Source organism: Myotis davidii, unplaced genomic scaffold, assembly GCF_000327345.1.
Source record: "Myotis davidii unplaced genomic scaffold, ASM32734v1 scaffold741, whole genome shotgun sequence".
Taxonomy (NCBI): Eukaryota; Metazoa; Chordata; class Mammalia; order Chiroptera; family Vespertilionidae; genus Myotis; species Myotis davidii.
Window position 1 is genome coordinate 256,860 of NW_006291250.1, and position 23,566 is coordinate 280,425.

Here is a 23,566-nt window from a genome sequence, read left to right on the forward strand (position 1 = left end):
TATGTTTTTGCTGATGGTCTTAGGAGACCCCTATGAAAGGGTCGTTTGACCCCCAAAGGGGTCGCGACCCACAGGTTGAGAACCGCTGCTCTAGGGGGTGAGAGGCAGGCAGTCTGGAGAAGCCTGCGGTCCGGCCTCATCTACCTGAGTGTCCTGCTGCAGCCAGTCCACTGCCGGGGGGCTGGACGGTCAGGGCGGGTTACCTGCTTCATGATGAGGCGGGACAGGATGTTCATGACGAAGCCCCCCAGGCGGGGGTACATGGTCAGGGACTGGATGACGGTCCGCATGAGCAGCATGGGCAGGGGACTCTGCTCCATCAGCTGCTGCATCACCACGGCCAGCACCTCCGACGTGTACACGTTCCGCTCCGCAAAGCACAGGTTGGTGGCTGCGAGGAGGCGGAGAGTGGGCCTGTCCTCTCTGCCCGGCTGTCCCCGGGGGGTGGGAGCGCCACCACCCTTAGAGAGCATTGGCCCCACCTTCTGCCCGCGTGCAGGCCCAGACCAACTTGCAGAAGCTCTGGGCAAAACAGGACACTGCCCCCACCCCCTCGCCCCCCAGCAGAGGGTCTCTTCCTGAGGGGACTGGCCTGGCCCCCGGGGGAAGACATGGCCAGCTCCTGCCTGGACACCGTGGGGACACTGTGGCCCTTCCTCTGAGGACAACCCTTGGAGAGCCGAGGCAGGAAAGACACGCTGTCAACTGCTGGGGACCCATTCTGGCTTGATTTGGGCAGCACAGCACCTCCACCCCTACTAGACAGGAAGGCAGCTCTGAATTCCATAAACACCCCGTAGTGGACAAGAGAGATGGCCCTCCACCAGCAAGGGACCACCCACACCCAACCCTCCTCAGGGCACAGGGCATGTGCTACTGCTGGGGCACCAAGCCTAGGGTATGTGGGGGCACGACCCAGAGAGGAATAGGGAGGGTGAGGAAGCCTGGGTATACACTCAGCTCCCAGCTCAGCTGCCAGGCCAGCAAGGGCCCACGGAGGGCTGGCACAACACAAGCACCCACGAAGGCCTGGGGTCTGCTCCCTCGGGAGTGGGTGGTGGCACCCTGACGTGAGCGGGATGGGTGGTGGTCCCATCCATTGTGCTAATGGGGCGGTCCCAGCCAACTGCCTCTGAACCCCCTCTTCCCCAAACATCACTGGCCATGTGAGTCTGTCAACCAGGAAGTCTTTATTGAGCTAAAAGAAAGGCCCCCGATACTTGCGAGGCTAATGGAGAACAGGGGCGGGCACTGTAAGGAGAGGGGGCAGCTCCCGTTAGGAAAAGGGGGAAGATGAAGAATTACAGGCAGACAGGTGGGAGGAGGCTGGGCAGGGGACAGGGCGGGTACCTAGGCCAAAGGGCAGCGGACAGTGTAAGTGAGGAAAGTGCCAGGGAGCACCTGCCGGACACTGAGGGGGCTGCTCCTCCCACTTCCAGGCCGTCCCAGCTCCCATCTATTTTGCCACAAAGCCTCAAGTCGGCCTCGTCCCCTCTCCCCCGCCTAGGCTGCCCCCTCAGCCCTCTAACCCACCCTCCACACAGCAGGCTGAAGGGTCTTTTCAAACTCAACCTGACCTTGCACCTCCCAGAGGCCCTCGAGACCCAGTCCTATGGGGGCCCAGGCGGGTTTCCCAAGGATTACAGGCTATGCAAGTGCATCTCTTGGCCTCTGCAATTTTTCTTCCTTTCTCTGGGATGGTCTTCTCTTCTGATGCCTCACCCCTGCTCACCCTTCTGTGGCCTCCGCTCAGGTGTCCTCTCCTCCAGGAAGCCCTCCCTGAAGTCCCTCACCAGAGGCTAGGTGGCCCCTCTGGGCTCCCCTATCCCAACCTGGCTCACTGAGTTGTCACTGAGGATGGATTGTGACCCCTGCAAGGGCAGGGTCAGAGCCGTCTCTATCCCCCTGTGTTCCCAGCACAGCCCAGCACAGGGCTGAACAGAAATGCTCAGTGAGTGAATCGCTGGACTGGACTTGAGGGCAGGTCTAGTGATAGAAAAACTCACCAGAGAAAGGGTGGTTTAATGGGGGCATTGCTAATACTATCAGCTACTGGGGTTCGATGGTGCACAAAACAGGACTGGACTGTGAATTGGAGCTTATAGTCAAGTAGGGTTACTGGTGCCTGAGCAGAGAAGCGTGCTGGGCACTGGCTGGACTGGGTGCGGGGACGACAGCTGGCCGGGAGTGCCAGCAGCGGGAGGCTGTGGGCCGGGCTGGCAGGAGGCAGCGGGGGCGTTCTCAAGGCCAGGCCGTGCGGACACCTCCAGGGGCTTGGTTCTCACGTGGAAAACCAGGCACTATACCCAGATCCACGAATGGGCTCAGCGGGTGGCGGGATCTGTGAATCCCCTCAAATGGCACACAGAGCCGTGTGAGCTCACCGTCGTCGGGAATGAGCCCACAACTTTCCTCAGGTCATCAAAGCGGCCAGAGCGAGTAAGCCCACTCCCGGGCCCGGCTTCCAGACCCTCCCCCGAGGGGCTGGTGGAAGTTGGTTTTCGTTTCATCGTGGTTTTCCTGAAACCCAGATCCTAGCTTCTCTTGGAAGCCGGCCCCCTTTCTGCTCAGGGCCGCAGCCTGCCTGGCACACAGGAGGGGCAGGGCCCCGGAGGCGGTGCCTCCTCCCCGGGTGTGGGCTTACAGCCTAGAGCCTGCTGGGAGGCTAGGCACCCAGCCGCTGGGGCAGCGTTCAGGCCAGGCCTGGAAGTAAAGGGACAGAGGGGAACCGCCACCGCCTCTGAAAGGGGACAGGAGGAATCAGAGCACAGTGTCTTCTGAGTGAGCAAGCGACAGGAAGGGCGTCCGCCTCCGCTGCAGGGAAGCTTGGCTTCTGGACCAGAAACCTCCTCGGGGAGGGGGAAGGAGGGAGGGGTGCTGAGAGCCGAGCGAGAGGAAGAGGTGGAACCGGTGGGACCGGCAGGACTGGGCCTCCAACTCAGGTCCACTGACTTCAGATTCTGTTGTATTTACTACACCACGTGGGTGCTGTGTGGCCCCAAGCAAGTTACTGAACCTCTCTGGACCTCCATTTCCTCGTCTACAGAATGGAAGTCCGCATGCTCCCCAGGTAATGGGTGTGGGCTGGTAGGCAGCCTGTAGGCACCCGGGAGAGCCGGGCTCAGGGGGCACTCAGGAAAAAGGCTCAGCAGCTACCATGAAACTGCTGATGGTGGCGAGCTCGTCACCATCACCCCCGCCCCCGCCCCACCCGCAACTGGAGCTCAGAAGGGACTCGGCATCTCCTCCTGGGCCAACCTGGGCCCTGGCGCCCTCTGCCCACCCCACACACTAGGCTGCAGGCTCTGCTTCGCTCCTTGGGCCAGGGTTGGGGCGGGAGGGGCTCCCCAACTTTCTCGAGGGCAAGTCTGTGCCAGCACATAGTACTTGCACTGTGTTCTTAGAAGGAGAAAAGGAAGAGGAGGAGGAGGAGGGAGGGAGGGGAAAATGAGGGTGGGTGTTGGAGCTCTGAGCTGGAGCTGCAGGTGGCACAATGGCCGACTTGGCGGGTTCCCGGGAGGCATGGGGGAGCTGAGCTCTTCCTGGGTCCGTGGAGGCCAGGCACGTAAGGGGGTGTGGGGGGGGTCCTCACCTTTGATGATGGACTTCATGTCGCACTTTGCCGAGTCGATGTTGTGTAAGGCGATCAGCAGCTCTCCAGGGTTCAGCGGGGACAAGGCCGAGTTCCCTTCACCTGCAGTGGGGGGCAGGGGGGGGGGGGGGGGGGGCTGCTTCAATGGGACTGGGGGGACGAAGGACTAGTCAGGGGAGACTGAGAACACAGAAGGGGGCGCCGAATGAGGCAGCAGCCAGAGAGCCACCTCCTCCGGGAAGCCCTCCCTCACAATGCAAGGCCTTCTCTCGCTCTCCACCCCCCACTGGGTTCCCGAGTTAGGGCAACATCTGAGTGTGGCTTGGCAGTCCGCCCCCCCCCCCCACACACACACCCGCCCCCTGGGCTGTGCACCCACGAGGGCAGGGCTAGATGAGCTCATGGGGTCCTCAGCACAGCGGACACACCTGGGCATCTGCAGGCCAGCCCAGGCCGGGGCCAGGCAGCGCCCGCAGAGGCTCACACAGATGCCGGGGCAGCGGCTGGGGGATGGCCCCCTGCAGGTGCCGTTTTGAGGGCCCCAGACACTCTACATGCATGTTCTAAATCATCAGGTTGTGTGAACAGCCTCCAACACCCACTGGGGTAATTTTTCTACGTTAAACGTTTAGTTAGTTTCTTTTTTAAAAAGTATGTTTTTATTTATTTTAGAAAGTGAGGGAGAGGGAGAGAAACATTGGTGATTGGCTGCCTCCTGCATGCCCCCCGCCCCCGACCGGGGATGGAGCCTGCACCGGGAATCAAACCTGTGACCTTTGGTGCAGGAAGGACACTCAGCCCCTGAGCCACACCTGCCAGGGCAAGTCTCTCTTTCTGACCCTGAGAAAAATTCCCCTCACCCACAGCTCAGGGGTTCAGGCAGGAGCTGAGGAGCAGCAAGAATGCCTGAGAGAGCCCTAACCGGTTTGGCTCAGTGGATAGAGCATCAGCCTGCGGACTGAAGGGTCCCAGGTTCGATTCCAGTCAAGGGCATGTACCTGGGTTGCAGGCACATCCCCAGTGGGGAGTGTGCAGGAGGCAGCTGATCGATGTTTCTCTCATCGATGTTTCTAACTCTCTATCCCTCTCCCTTCCTCTCTGTAAAAAATCAATAAAGTATATTAAAAAAAAAAAGAATGCCTGAGGGAGAGAGCACTTGGGCCTGGGAATGGAAGACAGGAGCACAGAGTCAGCCTCAGGCTCTACAATGCTGTTTCCGCTGTGGTTGGAACCATCACTCACAGAGCACACAGCACAGAGCACGGAGCACAGAGCCCACAGCACAGAGCACGGAGCACGGAGCACGGAGCACACAGCACAGAGCACAGAGCACGGAGCACAGAGCACACAGCACGGAGCACTCAGCACGGAGCACACAGCACGGAGCACACAGCACGGAGCACGGAGCACGGAGCACAGAGCACGGAGCACACAGCACGGAGCACAGAGCACGGAGCACAGAGCACGGAGCACGGAGCACACAGCACGGAGCACAGAGCACGGAGCACAGAGCACGGAGCACGGAGCACACAGCACGGAGCACAGAGCACGGAGCACAGAGCACGGAGCACGGAGCACACAGCACGGAGCACAGAGCACGGAGCACAGAGCACGGAGCACGGAGCACACAGCACGGAGCACAGAGCACGGAGCACAGAGCACGGAGCACGGAGCACACAGCACGGAGCACAGAGCACGGAGCACAGAGCACGGAGCACGGAGCACACAGCACGGAGCACAGAGCACGGAGCACAGAGCACGGAGCACGGAGCACACAGCACGGAGCACAGAGCACGGAGCACAGAGCACGGAGCACGGAGCACACAGCACGGAGCACAGAGCACGGAGCACAGAGCACGGAGCACGGAGCACACAGCACGGAGCACAGAGCACGGAGCACAGAGCACGGAGCACGGAGCACACAGCACGGAGCACAGAGCACGGAGCACAGAGCACGGAGCACGGAGCACACAGCACGGAGCACAGAGCACGGAGCACAGAGCACGGAGCACGGAGCACACAGCACGGAGCACAGAGCACGGAGCACAGAGCACGGAGCACGGAGCACACAGCACGGAGCACAGAGCACGGAGCACAGAGCACGGAGCACGGAGCACACAGCACGGAGCACAGAGCACGGAGCACAGAGCACGGAGCACGGAGCACACAGCACGGAGCACAGAGCACGGAGCACAGAGCACGGAGCACGGAGCACACAGCACGGAGCACAGAGCACGGAGCACAGAGCACGGAGCACGGAGCACACAGCACGGAGCACAGAGCACGGAGCACAGAGCACGGAGCACGGAGCACACAGCACGGAGCACAGAGCACGGAGCACAGAGCACGGAGCACGGAGCACACAGCACGGAGCACAGAGCACGGAGCACAGAGCACGGAGCACGGAGCACACAGCACGGAGCACAGAGCACGGAGCACAGAGCACGGAGCACGGAGCACACAGCACGGAGCACAGAGCACGGAGCACAGAGCACGGAGCACGGAGCACACAGCACGGAGCACAGAGCACGGAGCACAGAGCACGGAGCACGGAGCACACAGCACGGAGCACAGAGCACGGAGCACAGAGCACGGAGCACGGAGCACACAGCACGGAGCACAGAGCACGGAGCACAGAGCACGGAGCACGGAGCACACAGCACGGAGCACAGAGCACGGAGCACAGAGCACGGAGCACGGAGCACACAGCACGGAGCACAGAGCACGGAGCACAGAGCACGGAGCACGGAGCACACAGCACGGAGCACAGAGCACGGAGCACAGAGCACGGAGCACGGAGCACACAGCACGGAGCACAGAGCACGGAGCACAGAGCACGGAGCACGGAGCACACAGCACGGAGCACAGAGCACGGAGCACAGAGCACGGAGCACGGAGCACACAGCACGGAGCACAGAGCACGGAGCACAGAGCACGGAGCACGGAGCACACAGCACGGAGCACAGAGCACGGAGCACAGAGCACGGAGCACGGAGCACACAGCACGGAGCACAGAGCACGGAGCACAGAGCACGGAGCACGGAGCACACAGCACGGAGCACAGAGCACGGAGCACAGAGCACGGAGCACGGAGCACACAGCACGGAGCACAGAGCACGGAGCACAGAGCACGGAGCACGGAGCACACAGCACGGAGCACAGAGCACGGAGCACAGAGCACGGAGCACGGAGCACACAGCACGGAGCACAGAGCACGGAGCACAGAGCACGGAGCACGGAGCACACAGCACGGAGCACAGAGCACGGAGCACAGAGCACGGAGCACGGAGCACACAGCACGGAGCACAGAGCACGGAGCACAGAGCACGGAGCACGGAGCACACAGCACGGAGCACAGAGCACGGAGCACAGAGCACGGAGCACGGAGCACACAGCACGGAGCACAGAGCACGGAGCACAGAGCACGGAGCACGGAGCACACAGCACGGAGCACAGAGCACGGAGCACAGAGCACGGAGCACGGAGCACACAGCACGGAGCACAGAGCACGGAGCACAGAGCACGGAGCACGGAGCACACAGCACGGAGCACAGAGCACGGAGCACAGAGCACGGAGCACGGAGCACACAGCACGGAGCACAGAGCACGGAGCACAGAGCACGGAGCACGGAGCACACAGCACGGAGCACAGAGCACGGAGCACAGAGCACGGAGCACGGAGCACACAGCACGGAGCACAGAGCACGGAGCACAGAGCACGGAGCACGGAGCACACAGCACGGAGCACAGAGCACGGAGCACAGAGCACGGAGCACGGAGCACACAGCACGGAGCACAGAGCACGGAGCACAGAGCACGGAGCACGGAGCACACAGCACGGAGCACAGAGCACGGAGCACAGAGCACGGAGCACGGAGCACACAGCACGGAGCACAGAGCACGGAGCACAGAGCACGGAGCACGGAGCACACAGCACGGAGCACAGAGCACGGAGCACAGAGCACGGAGCACGGAGCACACAGCACGGAGCACAGAGCACGGAGCACAGAGCACGGAGCACGGAGCACACAGCACGGAGCACAGAGCACGGAGCACAGAGCACGGAGCACGGAGCACACAGCACGGAGCACAGAGCACGGAGCACAGAGCACGGAGCACGGAGCACACAGCACGGAGCACAGAGCACGGAGCACAGAGCACGGAGCACGGAGCACACAGCACGGAGCACAGAGCACGGAGCACAGAGCACGGAGCACGGAGCACACAGCACGGAGCACAGAGCACGGAGCACAGAGCACGGAGCACGGAGCACACAGCACGGAGCACAGAGCACGGAGCACAGAGCACGGAGCACGGAGCACACAGCACGGAGCACAGAGCACACAGCACGGAGCACAGGCAGAGGGGGGATCGGGGGCGGGGGGGAAGCGGGTGTGCGGGAGGCTGGACAGGTGTTTAGACGGTGCTGAGTCTGGATGGCAGCCCCAGGGAGCAGGGTGAGCCCTTTCTCCCTAAAGGTGGCATCACAGGCGCCCCCCACCCCCCACACCTCATTTCAGGGACCCTTCTTCCTGCCTGACCACGTGAGGGGGCCTCCCAGAGGAGGGAGCGGAGGGCAGGCCTGACCTACCGTGCTGGGTGCCCAGCAGGCGGTTGAAGACCTCCTTCACCACGATGGGGTTGAGTTTGATGAGCTTCGGCAGGGCCTGGATCACTTCTTTCTACGGGGCGGGCGGGGAGGCAGGTCAGCGGCCTGTGGCTCCCCTGGGTGGGGGTTGGGCTCCGGCCTCTGATCCTTTCCTCCTCTCACTCCCTCTGGCCCCTCAGGGTGAGCTTTCTCCCCAACTCGGTGACAGCCTCAGCTTCCTCTCGCCCCTGCTGTGAAACTCACCCCCGGGACCAGCTCGCTGACTCCCCCCACAAATGGAGTGTCATCATCACCTCCTCCCCACACACGAGGAGATGGAACTCACCCAAGGTCTCCCAGCCCGCTGGAAACAAGATCCCGGGGAAACATGCTGGGGGCAGGGGTGGGGGGTGGGTGGGGGCGTTCCTACGTGCTGGGAACACATCTGCCCTGTGGTTTCCTTTAGGCCTCAGGACAGGAGAAAATCCAGGCTGAGGGGAGCGGCTGCTTGAGGTCAGACTGGTCTAAGCCCCAGAGTGTGCTCACAGGGGGGCACCCCGTCCTCTACCTTCTCCAGCCCGTTGAGCACGGGGATGAGGAAGCGGACATCGGGCAGCCGCTTGTGGTAGAGATCCCGGACACGCTTCACCAGCTCCGGGGAGGGCGGGACAGCAGGCAGAATGAGGAGGCACGGGTGTTGGGGTGGGGAGGGTGGGGGGGCACTGAGAGGGGAGAGATGTGGGGGTTTGTGGGGGAGGAACAACTTCAATTCAGAGCAGGAATCTGTGGCCCTTGGTTTTTCAAGTGCATTTAACCATACAGTCCTAGATGTAGAAACTGAGGACCAGGGGTGGGGAGGGACCACAAGAGGTCCAACCACCGGGGGACCCAGCAGCTTTAGTCCCAGGTCCTGGGAGGGGGAGGGGAGGCTTGGGCAATGGAGGGAAGGGTGACAGGCGGGACTCCCAGGGGGCACCTTTGTCCGTGAGGCTGTGCAGGCATCTCGTGACCAGAGTCTCTGCGCCCTTGGGGCAGTTTTCCACCAGGAGCAGCAGCTCCGGCGAGTTCATGCCCATTCCTCGGATCTGGAGGGAGAGGAGACAGGGAGCCTGAGCCAGGGGCTGGGCGACGCGGGAGGACAAGGGGCCCAGGGGGAAAGTCAGGGACCTGAGTGCCAAGGGCAGGGTGGTGAGGGGGGTGCTGGGACTCTGGGGTAAGAACTGGTGACAATAGACCTTAAAAGTGCTCATCACTAGAAAAAGAAATTTAACGGATGTTAACTAAACTTATTGCTGCAATCATTTCTCAATATATACATATATTAAATCATTACGATGTACACCTTTAACTAACACCACGTTATAGGACAATTTCATCTCAACAGAACTGGGGGGTGGGGGAAAGAGCTGGGGACAGTGCTCTGAGAACGGGGACACCTGGGGAAGGTGGGAGGGGCAGGGCCGAGCACCTCGGTCTCTTCCACCCAATCTCACACGGATGCACCTCCTGCAGCACCAGCCTCCTCCGTGCAGGCCACGCCTCTCCTCACTGCCATCTCTACCTAACCTCACCTTCGCTCTCTCTGGCTTCCGAAGGCATCAGTGACACCAGCCCCCCACCCCCCGGCTTCCGGGGCCGCCAGCGCCCCAGCTGGCTGCTGCCTCTGTGAGCACCCAGCACAGGGAGCAGAGTGGAACTGACAGGTCTTTGCCCTCAAGGAGCCGCACTCCAGGGGCTCACCTCCAGGCCGGGGAGACTGCTCCCTGCTCACAAGGAGCCCATCGTCCCCATTTACAGGGAAGGACAGGCTGGGTCTGGGGGGCAGGTGGGTGGGATTAAGATACCACACTCTCCTTTTGCTTCTGTTGGAAACGTTCCGTAATAAAAAAGTCAGAGGCAGAGACATACGAGTGGTTTCAAATCCAGCGGCAGACGGGCAGGACAGACCCTCCTGGTCCCAGGTCCCAGGGTGCACCTGGGCTGCCTCTCATGGGGGTGACCCTGCGGCTCCAGAGGCGGGGGGAGGGCCAGCGCGTAAACGACATGTTCACACGAATTCCTCCAACAAACTCGGGGACTGCGCCCGCCCTGCCATGTTCGCAGAATAAGTGAGAGGCAGCTCGGCCTGTGTGGCTCAGTGGTTGAGGGTTGACTTATGAACCGAGAGATCATGGTTCGATTCTCAGTCAGGAACATGCCCAGGTTGCAGGCTCAGCCCCCAGTAGAGGGCGTGGAGGAGGCAGCCGATCAGTGATTCTCTCTCATCACTGATGTTTCTCTTTCTCCCTCCTTCTTTGAAATCAATAAAAACATATTTTTAAAAAAAGAAAAAGAAAGAGACAGAATGTGAACTCAGGTCTGCCCAACTCCAGGCTACAACTGTGGGGCCACCCTGTTGTCTTCTCACGAACGGATGGGCGTGTCCACAACCCACAAGCTGCAGAGCAGCTGGGCCCAGAGTGACAAACCTTAGAGCTTAGCTCCCACAGGGGAGACACCAGGGGAGGGGCTGGGGTGGGGCTCACCGGCTGCTCGATGACCCTCAGCACCGTCCGCTTGATGTCGGCGATGGCCTCAGTGTACACAGCGGCCAGTTCGTGGATCAGCTTGTGGTTCTGAGGTAGGAGGGCCAGGTAGAGGTACAGACACTGCTTCACTGTGTCGTCAGTCCAGGGCGCTGCCACCTCTGATGGGCAGGAGACGGGATCAGGCTGGCCCACTCCTCTCCATCCCTTCCCACCGCCCGTGCCTGCCCCTTCTTGGGTGCAGGCAGAGAAGAGAGCGGGCCCTGGAAGCCGACCGTCCTAGGGCAGGAAGCCAATCATCGGGAAATGGGGTGGGACCAGGACTGCCCGCCTTTTAGAAACCTCTGTACTGAATTCCCACCTCGGCCCCTCTGACCACCAATCCACAGGGCGCAGGTCTCCCCCTGCCCCTCTCCTGCTCAGAGCACACGAATGCCCTGTGCCCTCAGCTCTAAGTCCCAGCTCCTCAACTTGCCCCCCCTGCCAGGCCCTGTGGGGCAGCCCCTGCCCCTGGGGCTCTGTGCTCTAACAGCCCCATCCCCCAACCCCCCACCCCTCACTGAGAGGCTGTGCCTGGAATGCTGCTGCCCAGCTCTTCCTTTCGCACCTCCTCATCCTCTGGGTCGCATGTGGCCAGTGCCTCTCGTGGCAGCGTTCCCAGCACCCAGGCTGTGCAGGCACCTGTGCTCCCAGGAGGCCCTGTGCTTCCCTCCACAGCCTGCACCTTCCAATTTAATGGGTCACTTTCTTAGGGCCCAGGTCTCCCCATCTGTAGTCCTGGGGGGACCAGGCCTTTGCTGAGGGAACAGGCGATAGTCCTGCCCGGCCCCTCCTGGAGCCCCATGGCTAGCTCTCCTGTCCTCCAGGGTCAGACGCCCCTGGGCTCCTAAGCTCCCTGCTTTCGCCATCCTGGCGTGCTGGTTCTGATTATTACTCTGCTGTATTCCCCAGTGGGCAGGGCGGGGCGGGGCTTGGTTGGACCCAGCTGTTTCCAGGGTCCAGTCCAGAGCCGGGGTCACAGCACGTGCTCAACAGGCATCTGATGAACTGCACCAGACCTGTGTCCTTGTCGGCTCCAAACAGCACGGACGGCGGGTTGGGGTGGACCAGGAGCTGCAGGTAGTTGAGGGCAAACTTCTCCACATACTCTCGCAGCTGCTCCTTCTCGTACATGCGCTTGATGAACAGCAGGGCCTGGGAGCGCACCTGCGGGGAGGGGCGGCAGGATGGTGGAGGGAGCAGCTGAGCCGACGCCGGCAGCACGCGTGTGAGCGGGCCCACGACCGAGAAAGGCCAGGCCCAGCCGAGTTACCTGCGCCCCCGGCTGTGAACCCACTCCGGGTCCCCCTCGCCTCGCCGCCTCCCTGCTCAGCCCCACCCGTGTCACCTGCCTTGCTACCGAACCAGAATGAGCTTTCCTCAGTTCCTCAAAGGGGACAGCGTCTCCCTGGCTGTGGGAGTTGGCAGAGGTCCCCACTGTTGGAATGCCTGCCACTGCCCATATCCTGGGTCATTCAGACCTCCCCCGCTGGGTGCCATGAGCACCGACAGGGGCTGGTCTTGGGCACTGTCCCCAGCAGCACCACAGGCCGAGCCGGAGGACACGGGGGGTCTGCTGAGCGAATGGCCACAGGACACCAGGAAAGGGGCTGGCGCGAGGCCGCAGCAGGGATGGGTCCAGGGCCCTCTCAGCTCATGCACACACGTTCCCTCGGCCCGGAGCACACGGCTCCCACGCCTCCTTCCCCAGAAGCCTTCCAGACCTCTCCCTGCCCATCCCCCAGCAGATGGTCAGGGCTCCCAGCCACCCACAGTGTCACCGCCCACTGACAGGTCACACGGCTGCTCTCCTGGTCAGCGCCCCAGGTCCCAGCACAGCGCCGGGGTTTAAGAGGGGCAGGAACGGACCTGCCCGTCCTGGGAGGGTGAGTGTACATGTGTGCGCATCCTAACAGCCTCATGACATCATACGGGGAAACACCACCCCCACCCAGGAGCTGCTGCGAGAAGGGCGCCGCCCAGGGGCCTGCGGTGGGAGCCGGCTGGGCCCTCAGGACGGGAAGGGCCCGGGACGGTGGGGAATCACCTTGTCCTTCTCATGGGAGCTGAGGTCCAGCAGGACGTGCAGGTACTGGAACTGGCGGGACGGGCGCTTGAAGATCAGGTCCCGGAGGGTGGACATGCCCAGGTAGGTGCGACTCTGGCAAGAGGGAGGGGCCGGGCTCAAGCCGCCTGCAGGAGCCTCGGGGGGCTCTCCTGCCTTGCTCAGAGCTGGACCTGCCCTCACACCCCTTCCACACGGTCTCGGCTGGGCGCCCCACGCAGGGCCCTGTCCCCGCCACAGGCTGCCGTGCGCAGGGCTCCTGCCCCTCCTCGATGCTGGGGACAGAGGGCGTCTGCGGCCCTGCCTACCTCATCCTCGCAGTACTTGCGAATCACCTCCAGGGCACTCTCCGTGATCAGTGGCGCCTCCAGCACAACCTTGGTGAAGATCCTGCCGGAGGGAGGGACAGGGAGCGGCTGCAGAGAGGCCGCCTGGCCCCGGTTCTGCGACCCACAGAGCTCAGAGGCCGCGGCGCACGCAGAGCTCTGAGGGCACCAGGAGGGTTCAAACGCTGCCAGCTGGTGACCTGGGAGGAGACTCACGCTCTGACACTGTTTCTCCCCTTTGTCAACTGGGGACTCCCAGCTCGGCTCATGTAATACAGTAACAGCAGAGAAAGGGGGGGGGGGGGAGTTTGCTATTTTAGACGTGGAGGCCACAAAAGAGATAACAATGGAGTCAACGCTGGTGGGCGAGAAGGAGCCGGCCATGCGGTGTGGGGAGAGCATTCCAGGTAGGGAGAACAGGAAGTACCAAGCGCTGAACTTGGCACGTTCAAGAAATAGATGACAGAGGCCAGTGTGGTGAAAGCTGGGGGGTGGCAAGGAGCAGAGGGGCAAGAAAAAGCCTAAAGAGGTAGGTAGGGACTGGATTCCACAAGGCCCCAGGGCATGGGGAGGTGCCTGCAATTCATGCCGAGAGCAATGGAGAGCCAGGGAAGGGTTCTAGTGGGCAAGCACCAAGACAGGATCTGCATTACAGTGTGTCCCCTGGCTACGGGGTGGAGAATGGATAGATGAGCTGGAGGCTGAGAACACAGAGGCAGGCACAGAACCGGGGAGAGATGGGCCGGCACTGCTATTTATAGGTGGGAAAAAGAGGCCCGAAGGGTGAGTGACGGCCTCCGTAGGGGGCAAACAGCAGAGCTGGAGATCACGCCCCCCAGGTGTGACCAGAGTCCACACCGCGCGCCCTCCTCTGGGCCTCCAGCCAGTGGGAGAGGAGGGAGGACGGACACACGCAGGGCTGGTTGGGTGGCGGGGAGAGGGCGGTGGCCAGGACCTGGAGAGGGAAGCCGGGACGCAGGAGGGGTCTGCTTGGGGACAGGAGGGTGCAGGCCGCCCGCTCACCCGTCCTTCTGGTCTGGCTTCTCCTGCAGGCCGGAGAGCAGGCGGATGAGGCAGTCCTCGTACTTGTCCAGGGAGCCCGAGGTCCCGGCGGCGAGGTAGGCGTTGTACTCCTGGTAGAGCCAGGCGAAGGCCAGGTCCAGCCGGGCCCGCACGTCCTCCAGGATGAAGGACAGGACCTCGGCCTTCAGGCCCGCATCGAACTGCGTCACGAGGCTGGCCAGGATCTTTATGCGCACCTGGCAGGAGAGCGAGCGCGTGGCATGCAGTGGGCGGCCCCCGCCCAGGCTCAGCGTGCCCAGTGCAGACCCAAGGTTAGTGAGGAAGGCCCGGTGAAGAGCCTTATGCCCAGCAGGTCCCATTTTGGGGTAAACAAATGAAAAGGAGAAAAAAAAATCAAACATTATAGAATAAAATGAGTTTCTAAGAGGAGGACCCATGCACTTAAATACACCGAAAAAGATCCTGAAGGATTCCAGAATTTGCCTAGGGATGGGGGGTGGGGTGTGGGGGAGGTGCAGATATCTATAGCCTGGAGTTCTTTAAAAATTTATTTTTTAAAAAATATACTTTTATTGATTTTAGAGAGAAAGGGAGAGGAAAAGAGAAACACCAATGGTTTGCGTACCTTCTACAACCCGACTGGCGATTGAACCTGACACCCGGGCATGTCTCCCAACCAGGAATAGAACGGAGACCTGTTGGTGCCCGGGAGGACGCTCGGGCGACAGAGTCACACCCGCCAGGGCTGGAGGCCTTTTCTAACAGACTGCTGATATCTACTTGGTTAATGAAACAAACCTGCCTGGCCAGGTGGCTCATCTGGTTGGAGCACTGTCCTGTACATCAGAAGGTTGCAGGTTCGGTTCCGATTAAGGGCACATGCCTGGGTTGCGGGCTCGATCCCCAGTAGGGGACGTGCAGGAGGCAGCCGATCAATGATTCTCTCTCATCATTGATGTTTCTCTCTCTCTCCCTTTCCCTTCCTCTCTGAAATCAATAAATATTTAAAAAATAAAAATAAAAATAGTGTTAAGCACGGAGAACACAATGGCAGCCCTCCATGTGGGGCTCCTCCTCGCAGCCAGCCCTGTGCTGAGTGAGAGCACGCGCGGTCCACGCACTCCTTCCCCAACCACCTGCGTGGATGTGGAGGGCAGGCGGCTTGGAGAAGTGGTCGGCTGGCGAGCGGCCGAGCTGGGAATGAGCCAGGGAGGGGCGTCTCTCTGCCGTGAGGTGGGCTCCAGGGACAGGGACTGGAAAGATGACTTGGGGGGACAGGGCGCACCTGGGCCGCCCCGCTGCAGGCCACGGCCTTCTCAGCCCGCAGGATCCGCTTCACAGCGCCCAGCTTCATGGCCTCGACCTGGGCGTCCGTCAGGGGCTTCAGGACGTCACTCAGACGGAAGATCTTCTTGCGCCCCCCGGCACCCGCCAGCCTACGTGGGAGAGACGACAGGGACAGAGACTCAGAACCTCCTTTCCGGAGCTCGGGCCCAGCCGTGTCTCCAGGCCACGGAGACACCGCACGCTGCCTGCCTGACGCCCCTGTGACCCTGAGGCGCGGTGGAGCACGGGGTAACGAGGAGAAGGAGGATGAGGATGAGGATGAGGAGGATGATGATGAGGAGAATGTTCTTGTTTGTGTACAGGGTGTCGCAGGAGAGCGGCCATGAGGAGGCAATGAGGGAGCAGAGATCTGAATGAAGAGAGGGGACGATTCGCACACATCCTAGGCAGAGAGAACAGCAAGTGCAAAGGCCTTCAAGTGGAGACCGAGAGGGGAACAGAGAGCCGGAGGGGCAGTAGACCAGGCGGCCCCGCTGACGGGACACTGGGTAGGGACCAGCTGGATCTTGGGTCTGTGAGGGAGGTAATAATGGGGACAGCGATGGTCACAACCAGCAGCACTTACGTACGACACATTAGGAACCATGATCACTCTCAACCCTAAGTTAATTATCTAACCACGACTGTGAACTCAATTTAAGTCTCTCTTGATCCTTAGAGATTGATAATATCCCAATTTTATATATAAGAGGATGTTTTTATGCAGAAAAATCCCACAAACTACTAAGGCCCTGGTCAGTGTGCCAAGTGCTTAGAGCATCAACCAAGGCACCAAAGGGTGGTGGGTTCGATTTCTGGTCAAGGGCACATAGTGGGTTGCAGGCTCGAACTTCAGTTCTGGTTGGGTGGGTATAGGAGGCAACTAATCCTCCCTTCCACTCTCTAAAAAGAAAAGAAAAGAAAAAATCAGCCCTACTGGTTTGGCTCAGTGGATAGAGCATCATCTTGTGGACTGAAGGGTCCCAGGTTCCATTCTGGTCAAGGGCACATGCCCGGTTGTGGGCTCGATCCCCAGTGTGAGTCATGCAGGAGGCAGCCAGTCAATGATTCTCATCACTGATGTTTCTGATTCTCTCCCTCTCTGAAGTGTGTGTGAGTGTGTGTGTGTGTGTGTGTGTGTGTGTGTGTGTGTGTGTGTGTGAGAGAGAGAGAGAGAGAGAGAGAGAGAGAGAGAGAGAGAGAGAAGAACCTCCCGTGCACCAGGCTCTATTTGAGGCTCAGACACACAAAACTCATTTAAACCTGCAAAATGCATGTCTGGAACAAGCAGGCTTTGTATCACTTGGCAATACAACAACGGAGGCTCCGACTAGAAATGCCACTCACTGCTGGAGGGGCTAATGGACGGCCACTTTGGGAAGCGGATGGACATTTGATGGCAACCAACACACCCTGACACATGACCCAACAACCCAAGATACACGAGGGCACGTGTGCATCAAAACATGTACAATGTTCACGGCAGCTTTACTCACACGGCCCAACATCGGAAACAGCCCACAGGTGCACCAGTGGGACGGGGGTAAACCAACGGTGACTGCACCGGAGGGAGTGATATGAGCGAGAACATGTCAACTACGGTTCACACGACAACATGGATGAACCTCAAGAGCTTCTGCTGAGCACACGAGGTCAGACGTTCCACGACCCGTTTATACGAAGTTCAAGACCAGAGAAGACTAATCTCGGACACAGAAATCACGGCCATGAGCACTATGGAGGGAGGGTGTGGGGGTGTTGACCAGAAGGAACTTTTTAGGGTAGAAATGTCTCTCTCTTCCCACTGCATCCTCGTCTAGGTGGTACTTACATTGGTGTGCTCACTTTGTAAAAATTCACACTTAACAGTTACGTGTACACTTACTAGTAGGAGTTCTGTGTTTCACCCTAGCCGGTTTGGCTCAGTGGATAGAACATCAGCCTGCGGACTGAAGGGTCCCAGGTTCAATTCCACTCAAGGGCACATGCCTAGGTTGCGGGCTCAATCCCCAGTAGGGGGCGTGCAAGGAGGCAGTCGATCAATGACTCTCTCATCGTTGATATTTCTATCTCTCCCTCCCTGTCCCGTCCACTCTGAAATCAATAAAACATATTAAAAAAACAAAACAAAAAAACACCTGAGGCTCAGAGAGGTTAAGAAACTTAGCCCACTCCACACAGCCAGAGTGACTGAGACAGTCTGATTCAACGTAGACATCAAACCTGTCTGTCGGATTTCAAAGTTCAGGGTCTAAAATACTGAGCACTAATAGATCTCCAGGATCTGTAACTATTCATTATTATTTAAAATATACTTTTATTGATTTCAAAGAGGAAGGGAGAGGGACAGAAACTTCAATGCTGAGAATCACTGACCGGCTGCCCCCTGTGGATCTCTAACTATTAACACCTAAAAGCTCATGTGATTTTCATCTGTTCCACCACGAGGAAGGGCCCTTCCAGTAGGAGGAACCAGCAGGCACAGGGCCAGTCCCTGGTCGGAGTCGGCTCCGTGTGACACTCACCTGGCCCCAGGCCTGCGGCTGTCATCTGTGTGGCCATGAGCCGAGCCAGGTGCTTGATCTGGGCTTCGGTGCCTGCCGACTCCACTGGGGTGTAGATGGCTTGAAAGGAGGCAGGCATGACCTCAGGCAGGTACACCATGCTGATGAGGACCTGTGGACAGCCAGGAAGGGCAGCCTTTCCTTACTCATTGACTGGATAAGGGAGGCTCCATGCCCAGGCCCCTGGGGAAATGGCAGTGACCATGACAGACCTGGGCCTGCTCTCATGGAGCTCAGACCCCTGGGGCAGTCAGAGGGGCCACGAGTAATGATGCAGCATGGTGTGTGACGGGGGAACAAGGGCCAGGGACAGCTCTGGGTCCCTGAGGGACTGGCACCCAGGCTGAGAACTGAGAGGAGGATGAGAATCCAGCTGGCAAAGGGCCAAGTCTTGCTGTGGGAGGGGTATGTATTCCAGGTACAAGAGGGGCACGGGTGGAGGCAAGGAGGCACAGAGCCGGTGCCCTGCCCGAAGACGGGAAGGAGGTTCAGTAAGAAATAGAACATGGACCAGACATTCGCTTAAAAAAACAAAAATCAGTATCCTAACAAAGCATATCCATGTCTGTCAGGAAATTAAAACAAAAGATAATTTCAAACTAAGATAAACTTGGAAGGTTAAGCACATACTTAAGTGCTTATATTGGAAAAGAAGACAGAAAACTAATAACCAAGAATATAACTTAAAACTGTGGGAAAAAACATTCAAAGAAAGTAGGAAGGAAGGAAGGAAGGAAGGGAGGGAGGGAGGAAGGAAAAAAGAGTACGGACACAGAGGGGCACATTACCACAGCAGGTATTGTAAAAGCATAAGAATCCTATAAACAACGTCCTGCCAATTATTCTGAAAAGGACAATTTCCCAGTAGAACAAGGATGGACAAGGTACGAGTTAATGGAAGCCACATCAGACAGGGACTGAGGCAGGTTGAATTTAAGTTTTACCTACAAGGAAACAGAGGGCCATGGCAGGGATCTGAACAGGGAAGTGTCACGACTTGTATGTTAGAAAAATGCGCCAGCCAGGAAGTAGGCGGGTGGTGCTGCTGGTGAAAGGGTGGGGCTGGACCAGCCGGGTCTGGGGATGGAGAAGAGGGGCAGGATCGGGGGAAGGCAAAGAGCTTAACTCCCAGGCTTCTGGCTTAGCAACTAGGGGGCTGGTGTGCCAGAACAGGAGGGGCCACGGCCTGCAGAGAGAAATGTCGTAAGTTTATCCTGACGTTTTGAGCCTGAGATGCCTGTGGAACATCCGAGAAAGATGCAGGAGATAGCTGCATACCGAGGCCTGCAGCTCACCAGAGAGCAAACTCCTTCTCGCCGCGATCATGACAGAAGTTCCACCCCTTTCCTAACAGCTAACCCCGTGGGGTCTCCAGGCAGAGAGAAGGGGAGGCTGAGGGTGAATGCTGACCAGCGTGGGAAGACGCACTCTTCCACGAGCACCCAACAGAGAGGTCTGGTGCTGCGACAGCCCGACGACAGGTGAGACTCACTCCCCCGAGCCCCAATCAGCTCAGTCCAGCTGTTCTTCCTGTGGAGCAGGGTCACTTGGGGAATCTGAGGAAAATGCTGGCCATCCTGCTCCCCAGTGATCTCACACCACTTAGCACACAAGTCATGGGGTGAACTCTTGTTAATACACCCCTGCCCCTGGGTGAGAGGGAGAGGGAGTGGGTTTGGATGGGAGCTCAGGCCACCTAAAGAGAGACTGCAGGGGGTGGTGACCAGTGACCCCGAAGGAGTAAAGGTCAGAGAAGAGGTCCACGGGCCCCCTGGCCCACACCCCCTTTGTTTCAGGACTGATGCCACCTGCAGAGGTGACAGTGTGGAGTGGAGGCAGGAAAAGGACTACAGGCCCTTCCTCCCCGCCCAGTGGGGAGCAGCCCCCACCCTTCCTCACCAGGTTGGCCACATTCTCGGGTGTCAGCAGAGGCTGCAGGAATTCGGCTGTGATGTCTGTGTCTGACTGGCCCGAGATCTGGGCTGAGACCTTCGAGGTCCCCGATGGGCCCGGTTCTAGATCCTTGTCCTCGTCGTCCTCCCCCAGGTTGGGCTCTGGGAGAGAGAAGGAGACAAGATGCTCTAGAGAGGCAGCGGGTCCTCCCTCCTCCCCGGGAGCCGGGGCCCTGGCCTCCGGGCAGCCTCAGCGGACAGGAGCCGTGCGGTGGACGAAGACTGGGTTGCAGCCCGGCTCTGCCATCAAAGGGCCATGTGACCCTGGGGAACTAACTGCTTCTCTCTAGGCCTCAGTTCTCATCCGGGAAATGGGAATAAGTCAGCCCAGCCCAGCTGATCACACTAAGCTCCAAGAAGATAAAAACTGGTTAACTAATCATTTCCAGAGCTTTAGTGTTTAAAAACCTCTATCTTTGAAACAGTGCTCAGCTTCACCAGGTTCAGGGAAATGTAAAAACCACCCAGTACGAGCACTTTTGCCTCTGAGATGGACAGAAAAACAAAAAGGTTGCTCAGCCTGGGCTGCTCAGTTGCTTGAGCGCTGTCCCATGCACCAAGGGATTGCAGGTTTGATTCCCAGTCAGGGCACCCGCCAGGCTGTGGGTTCGATCCCCCAGTAGGGGGCATGTAGGAGGACGCAGACAATCAAAGATTCTCTGTCACCATTGATGTTTCTCTCTCTCTCTCCCTTCATCTCTGAAATAAAAAACATATTTAAAAAAGAAAAGGTTAGGCCAAAACCGGTTTGGCTCAGTGGATAGAGCATCGGCTTGCGGACTGAGGGGTCCCAGGTTTGATTCCGGTCAAGGGCATGTACCTGGGTTGCGGGCACATCCCCAGTGGGAGATATGCAGGAGGCAGCTGATCGATGTTTCTCTCTCATCGATGTTTCTAACTCTCTCTCTCCCTTCCTCTCTGTAAAAAATCAATAAAATATATTAAAAAAAAAGAAAAAAAAGAAAAGGTTGGTATGACAGTTGTTAGTAGGGTGTGGACTGTGGAAATGTAAACTGGTACAGCTTTCGGAACGGCAATTTGTTAGCAGGTCAAGATTTTAAATGTGAACATCTCCTCGACAGACCGAATTCCGCTTCTAGATATCTACTCTGAAAACGTCTATCCATTTTCAAGGTGAAATAAATGTACAGAGAGTTCACGGCACGGACAGCACAGAGAGGTGACACAGTCTCCATCAGTAGTAACAGGCTGGTTGAACACAAGCTCACGGAGAAACACCGATCATGTGAACCTTAGAAAGAAGCGTTCACGAACAGTCATGTTCCTTGAAGTTGTCTTTATAAAAATGGAAAAACTGGAATGTTCGACAGGGTGATCATTTAAGTAATTTGTGATGGTGCATTAACCAAAGGCACATGTAACTTAATTACAAAAGGTTGAACAGCTCAATAATGGGCACTTCATAGAAATGCAAACGGATAATAAATGTAAAACAATGTGTAGCCTGACTCCAACTGAAGTAAGAAAGCAAATAAACCCAGGGTACGGTTTATACCCAGAGGTTGCACAGAATGTCCAGGGCTGGTAAGAGTGCTGGTGTAAACCCCAGTGCAGTTTTTTTGGACAACAGTTTGGCAATGGGCATCAAGCATTTAAATGCACCAGCAGCAATGGGCACAAATTTGATCTCCCTCTCTCCCAGATATGATCTCTGAAACTATTCCATATCTAAAAGAAACCAGGGCTCCTTAGAGAAATGTTGATTCCAAGGCTAGGGTAAGGAAAGTACAAGATGAGCCCAGAATATCTTACATCAAAAATAAAGAACACTAAAAGAACCCGTATAGGCCCTGGTCAGAGTGGCTCAGTTGGTTGGAGAGTCATCCTGTAGACCAAAAGGTGGTGGGTTCAATTCCAGGTCAGAGCACATACGCAGGTTGCAGGTTCGATCCCCGATCCAGGTGCATGCAGGAGGCAACCTATCGATGTTTCTCTCTCTCCCTCTTGCTTTCTCTCTCTAAAATCAATTACAAACAAAACTTATAGAGCACATTAAAGGGACACAGCAGCCAGCTCGAAGGCTCAATAAAGGCATTTTGGGCAGCAAAATTAATGACAACAGTAATGAATCATAACCCAGAGAATAAATAAGAATCCACAAATCCATACTGATAATAAAGTGAGAAGAAAACTCTTCCTTAGAAGAATTCCAACTAATAAATGTAGAAGGGAAATTTTTTGTAGCCATTACAGCAGTAACAATGCAGACGGCAATCATCAATGGATGTTAAGACCCCTGGGTCAAAGTCTGAAGAGAAACAGGTATTTTACACAGTGTCTCCCTCAGCCCATATGTGCAAGGGAAAGGGGTCCTTTCACACCAGAGAAACCAAGCGACCCAAGTCCCATCACCAAAACGGCACAGACCGACACCTTGTGCCGCCTGATGCCACGCAGGCAGGGCACCGCTTCTGCACTGTCCCTGTTAAAGGCACAGAACCTGAATAATGCACTCAGGAGGCACGAGCAGACAGACCCAAAGGCAGGGCATCCGCCAACAGCTGTCCTGGACTCTTCACCGTGCCAAGGTGAGCAGAGCAAGGCTGAGACTGAATAAACATGACAGTGACATCCATGGGGGCTCGGCCTCCTGCAGGGTACACGGGAGGTTCTGGTGCTATTCTTATAACTTGTCTGCAAGTTCAAAATTGTTTCAAGATAAACAGTTAAAAGAAATAGAAAAACAAAATTGGTGCACAAAATATAACTTTAAATGCACAAAGCCTTTGCCCCACCAGTCCCATTACTAGGAATTTGTCCTGTGACTGGAAACGTTTGCAAGACTGTTATACTATAGAAATCTTTATACTTTAAAAAATGAAATGTCCATCAACAGGGGGACTAGTTAAAATGACCCACATGCACTCCAGATGATTACTCCACCCTTAAAAGGATGCAGATTTCTATGTGCAGATATAGAAAGAGCTCCAAGATGATTACTCAGTAAATTAAGATATAGAACACTCTGTTTTGTATGCTTAATAATGGGGGCGGGGGAAGAATAGATCCCTACCTCACTCCTTATATCAAAATTAATTCCTTATTTTTTTAAATGAATAACAAAACACACACACACACACACACCTTTCATACATGTTCTAGACACACACACACACACACACCTTTCATACATGTTCTAGAAACAAACATAAGTGATTTTTAGAAAATTTGCGAGTCAGGAAGGTTGCCATGATTGATACTATTGGTAAGTAATGTGACCATTAAGAATTACTTAAAAAAGAAAACCCACTTAAACGAAACAAAAGAAAGGGGAATTCTACACATATGAGGCTGAGTGTAATACTTGGGGAGTGGTTACTTCTGGGGAGAGGGGCAAGAGGGAGACTATTTTTATTCTGTTCCTTTCTGTATAATTTAAGTAATTCATAATTACTTTAGACTATACTCTAACTTTGATAACTCTATTTTGGTATCATTTATTATGTCATCACATTTATACAATGTAATTGATAATATTAATAAAAATGGAGATTAGTTGAGTGAAATCACTGAAACCCTTTAAACATGGTCAGCCCCTGTCACCC

At 57.3% G+C, this 23,566-nt stretch overlaps 1 protein-coding gene across 1 annotated transcript in view; it reads right to left on the reverse strand.

Annotated features, from left to right (window-relative positions):
- Window positions 1-23,566, reverse strand: part of SYMPK (symplekin) — a 48,078-nt gene that overhangs the window by 14,743 nt on the left and 9,769 nt on the right. Inside the window, exons 9-21 of the mRNA XM_015564399.1 lie at window positions 19,948-20,102; window positions 17,913-18,160; window positions 15,444-15,711; window positions 14,159-14,394; window positions 13,118-13,199; window positions 12,792-12,905; window positions 11,764-11,911; window positions 10,706-10,866; window positions 9,157-9,265; window positions 8,749-8,849; window positions 8,184-8,274; window positions 3,593-3,694; window positions 204-391 (exon numbers count right to left, since the gene is read on the reverse strand). Of these exons, the coding sequence (XP_015419885.1) occupies window positions 204-391; window positions 3,593-3,694; window positions 8,184-8,274; window positions 8,749-8,849; window positions 9,157-9,265; window positions 10,706-10,866; window positions 11,764-11,911; window positions 12,792-12,905; window positions 13,118-13,199; window positions 14,159-14,394; window positions 15,444-15,711; window positions 17,913-18,160; window positions 19,948-20,102 (2,003 nt within the window). The remainder of the gene's footprint in view (window positions 1-203; window positions 392-3,592; window positions 3,695-8,183; window positions 8,275-8,748; window positions 8,850-9,156; window positions 9,266-10,705; window positions 10,867-11,763; window positions 11,912-12,791; window positions 12,906-13,117; window positions 13,200-14,158; window positions 14,395-15,443; window positions 15,712-17,912; window positions 18,161-19,947; window positions 20,103-23,566) is intronic.